General features: G+C 38.3%; 1 protein-coding gene across 5 annotated transcripts in view; it reads right to left on the reverse strand.

The window, feature by feature from the left end:
• Positions 1 to 464: 464 nt before the first annotated feature.
• The window catches only part of LOC115243698 (zinc finger protein 608-like), a 169542-nt gene continuing 165115 nt past the window's right edge, over positions 465 to 4891 (reverse strand). For all 5 annotated transcript variants that reach the window (XM_029820875.1, XM_029820871.1, XM_029820876.1 and 2 more), the window contains one exon: positions 465 to 2870. In XM_029820875.1, the coding sequence (XP_029676735.1) occupies positions 2800 to 2870 (71 nt within the window). In that variant the 3' untranslated portion in view covers positions 465 to 2799. The remainder of the gene's footprint in view (positions 2871 to 4891) is intronic.

A 4891-nucleotide genomic window follows, 5' to 3' on the forward strand; every position in this document is an offset into this window, starting at 1 on the left:
GCAAAAAAACCAAATGATGCTAACGTGTCGGCCGGGCATATCCCTAATTGTACATATCCGTGATTCTTCGATAGCTGTTACGTTGATATAAAAAAAAAAAACGCGCGTATATACATATACATATATATATATATATATATATATATATATATATATATATATATATATATATATATATATATATATATATATATATATATATATATATATATATATATATATATATATATATATATATATATATATATATATATATATATATATATATATATATATATATATATATATATATATATATATATATATATATATATATATATATATATATATATATATATACATATATATATATATATATATATATATATAGTTGCATATGCGCATACGTAGTTGTATGTCTCGCTCTTTTTATTTATCCATTCTTTGGATCTAGCCCGTGCCCCCTTTCTCCGCCTCTCACTCCCTTTTTTCCCCTAACTTTTGCACACATCGCTGGCTACCATTACCTTAGTAAACAAATAGCGTTCTAGCATCAAATTTACAGTCACTTAACGCCACTTAATTATTTAGAATCATCGCATTACACATGTCGTCTCTTTTTTTATCTTTCTTGTCTTATTCTCGACACGCCTTTATTTACCACGCTCGTCTCGTAAAGACGAGTTCTCTGGTCATTTTATCGGCATTAGTGATCGGTCGCACAAATCATGGAGTCTCTGTTCCCTTAAGAGATAATTTATCAGCAAGTTATACAATTTCTCTACAAAAATCGAAATTTGCGCTCGCGTATATAATTCTTACAATCCCTTTTCTCATTTCTTTACAATAAAATACATCGACACGGATTTACCGTACATCGCGGAAATGCGCACGCACACATTATGCTTGTACAAGGCAGTCGACTCACGCGATTCGCTATTCTCTTTCATCTCGTGTATCCTATATATGAGTGCTATATTTTTTCTCTCCTCTACACGCACGCACACATACGCGCTCGCTTGCTCGCTCCTAAGTTTCTACGCTCGATAAAAATTCCATCACATCGCCTCGACACACACGCTTGAATCTGAGAGTCGGGGGCGGAGCCGCTCTCGCACCCGGCACGCATTAAATCTACGCTTTCCGTAATTTTTTGTCGTACCAGCACGGCTCCGTGAACGCGAAGACAGCACCGTCCGTCCTCGCGTGTTTCAGTCTAACGAGATGTCTGGCTCCTCGCGACCATTGTCACATATGTCTCACGCCTTGTCCCGGTACGGGCTAGACTCTTCTTTATCTATTCTATTACTTCGGATATCATTTATGAATGTCTCTATTTCTCAGTCAATATTTGCTGGATCAGTAATTTTCCGTTTCTCTTTCTGAGCTACCGTCTTATCTAGACAGAAAATCTATCTAAGATTATAGGCACTAGAAAGCAAAGAAAAGACCGAGCTTATACCAGGATCAGACGGACGTCAACGAGGAGTCAGCGCAACTTAGGTGACACTGAGCGAACTCAGTCTACACCGAAACGAGGCAACTCTCGTTCGATCCCGCTCGAGAACGCTCATCTCGCGAGATAGGTCGTTCCTTTCGAAGTCTATCAGAGATCTCGACCCTTGGGATAAGATCGAGCCTCCAATCTTTATCCCTACACTAGCCGTAGGCGTCTGTATACTACGCGGCGCGTATTTTTAAGATATACACTATGTACACGGAGAAGGATATTCAGCGAGCTGATTTCGTCTGTACGAAGATCGCGAATCCAGCGGGACATGGGGGCATCGCTCGGTGCTGAAAGAAAACGCGTAAGGAGAAAACTCGTCCTCTCACCACGCGAGCATCGATCCGATAGTTCGATACACTTTTTGTCTCGCCGAAGGATTGCTCGCTAACGATCGTCTCGTCGAACCTACCACGATCAGTTCAACAGATGAATCGCCGATATAGCTCTGTCCGAGAATGGACATCGTATTTGTGCGTCGAATCGAGTTCAGTCTCTCGTTCATTTATTCAAATTCGATATACAAGTTATTTTTCACGTTTGCACCTAATTTGGAAAGTCGCGGTTTTCTATTGGATAACCCACGTGTCTGATTTCATCTAAACGTCTCAACATTCATCAGATAATCATGATTCACAGTTTTAACACCTTGATTAACGTATCTAAAATCTCTAGTTCGTGGAGAACATGGATAATACCATTTAAGACATCTATATCATCATTCTAAACTCCCAATTAATGTCATTGAGAAAGCGAATAACACACAGCATAAAGAGGAACATCACAGACGTCCATCTCTTACTGGCTACGTCATCATTGTCATTGTTCTAACATCTAGCTCCTTGATTCCACTTAATCTTCAGTCCCTAGTACTTGCGCCGTTGTTGAAGAGAAGAACAATAGAATCCATCAACTCGTCATATCAGTCATAGTTGTTCTAACATCTCAACTAGCTCTTCCAGGATTTCAGTTCCGATCGACGTCGGGAAAGCGGACGACACACAGAGCCTCTTTACTACATCTTGATCCTAATCCAGTCGTCGTCACATTCTTTACTTGGCTATACCTAGGCGCTAATCCGGCTAACAACGCACCGCGTGGAATATATATACGACGCCCCGCTCATTGTCAGTCGTATCGGCTACATTGCTCGCTCGTGTCCATGCCTCCTATGGTTGCCTGCTGGCGGCGGTGCCGTGCGGGTGTCCCGCACCAGGCGCACCGTTTGCCGCCGCCGGATGTGTGTGGTGGGCCTGTGTAGCGGAGCTGCTCCCGGCGCTTCCGCCGGATAAGACGGGGCCGGGGGCCGCGGGTCACTTGGGCGGGAATGGCGAGATCACCGAGGCGGCTACCGCGGCGGCCTGCTGACTCGCCAGCACTGCCGCTGCAACACACACAGAGAGACAGCAGGCCATTAATGTTTCGTCACGATCACTCTAAGGCGTCTACTGAACGCGCGCGCGCATTTCATTTCCAGCTGTTGCTGTTGTTGTTCGAACGTTGTTGGCGACCCGCGGCACCCGAAATCAAAATTTATTTGAAGCGCGTATCGGCTATTGGAGGACCGAAGGAGAGACCAAGATTCAGCGTTAATTGAGAAAATAACTTCATTATTTTTATCATCTGTGTATTATGCAGTTTGTTCATATTACGCAATATGAAATTATGTGACATTCAATGCAAACCGAGAAAACATTTTGATAATTTGAAAATACAATGGAAATACGATATTTGTTGCTACTTCTAAGAAATAAAATAAGAAAATATCAACAACTATCGAAAATGAAAATGGTGAAATAATTGATTTGTGAGCATTATTGACATTTTATGATATCTTAATATATATAAGATGATTCACAGGTTCAAATATACGAATCGATTATGCTCTAATTAGAATAAACATGAAATACAATAGAGACAATGTAAGAAATAAAAAAGTAATGTGATTCTCGAGAAAAAATATCATTCCTAGATATAAAAATGGAACTTTCTTTTTATGTGCTAACTAAAAAATTCACATAATATCACTTAAATACATATTGCACGATCCAGTTTTTACACTAAACTTGATCTTTGCATGGCTGTTTGATGTCACTATTATAAGAAATAAAATAAGAAAATATCAACAACTATCGAAAATGAAAATGGTGAAATAATTGATTTGTGAGCATTATTGACATTTATGATATCTTAATATATAAGATGATTCATAGGTTCAAATATACGAATCGATTATGCTCTAATTAGAATAAACATGAAATACAATAGAGACAATGTAAGAAATAAAAAAGTAATGTGATTCTCGAGAAAAAATATCATTCCTAGATATAAAAATGGAACTTTCTTTTTATGTGCTAACTAAAAAATTCACATAATATCACTTAAATACATATTGCACGATCCAGTTTTTACACTAAACTTGATCTTTGCATGGCTGTTTGATGTCACTATTAATATTCCTAAATCCTGACAAATAATTCTTACACTTGAATAGTTACGATATTTAAGACGCAGCAGAAAACAGACTTGCAACCGTTTTTCATGGATATGAAAATCACATGTAAAGCTCTTCGAGACGAAATCTTTGAGACGATCGTTAACGCACAAGCGCAATCCTTTAGGAAATGCATCGTCCTCGAGCTCGGTTGCACTCGAGGAGAAACCCGTATATTTCAAGATATCTAAACACCGAGCTACTTTCATCACTACGAGGAAAAATGACGATGGATATGTGTATAAAGAGTGGGAAAGCATAAAATGGCGTGTACCTAAGTAATTGTTTCTCTCCATCTCCCTTTCTCCTTTTTACTTCTGTCTCAGCGGTCTCGCGCCTATAATGCATTTCCCTAGTATGGTTGCGGACTTCCCTCGTTCACGCGAAAGTCCTGGCAGTGTTGGCTCCGTAAGCGTAGACTTGGTCGATTAAGTTTGCTGATTGGTAATCGTTTCCCGCGTACAAGAGTGTCGTTATGCGAGACATTGTAACAGCGAAGTAATATAAAACCTCAGAGAACGTAAAATTGAATGTAATGAAAAGATTAAATGTAAATCTTATTAAATAAGTTTATCTGGAGAGAAATCAGAATTTCAGACGAATCTAAATATGTTATATTGTTCCTCATTTCTTATTTCTTTTGACAAGTATATATTTTGTAAAATATGAAAAACATTATACCATATTTCTGTCATTTTTTATGAACGTTGTTTCATGCCATTGTATTCCGATTCCTAAAGCATAAAAGAAAAGAAAAAAAATTATCGAAAAAAATTTAATTAATTTCACGATTTATATCCATGAAATCGTTATTATCGAGGGTTAGTGTATCAAAGATACTTTGGAGCTATATTTGTATCTAGATAATAGATAATAAAAGAACAATGTTCTTACGAATCGCAAACGACGCT

Source organism: Formica exsecta, unplaced genomic scaffold (genome assembly GCF_003651465.1).
Source record: "Formica exsecta isolate Colony F162 unplaced genomic scaffold, ASM365146v1 scaffold72, whole genome shotgun sequence".
In the NCBI taxonomy this organism is placed as follows: domain Eukaryota; kingdom Metazoa; phylum Arthropoda; class Insecta; order Hymenoptera; family Formicidae; genus Formica; species Formica exsecta.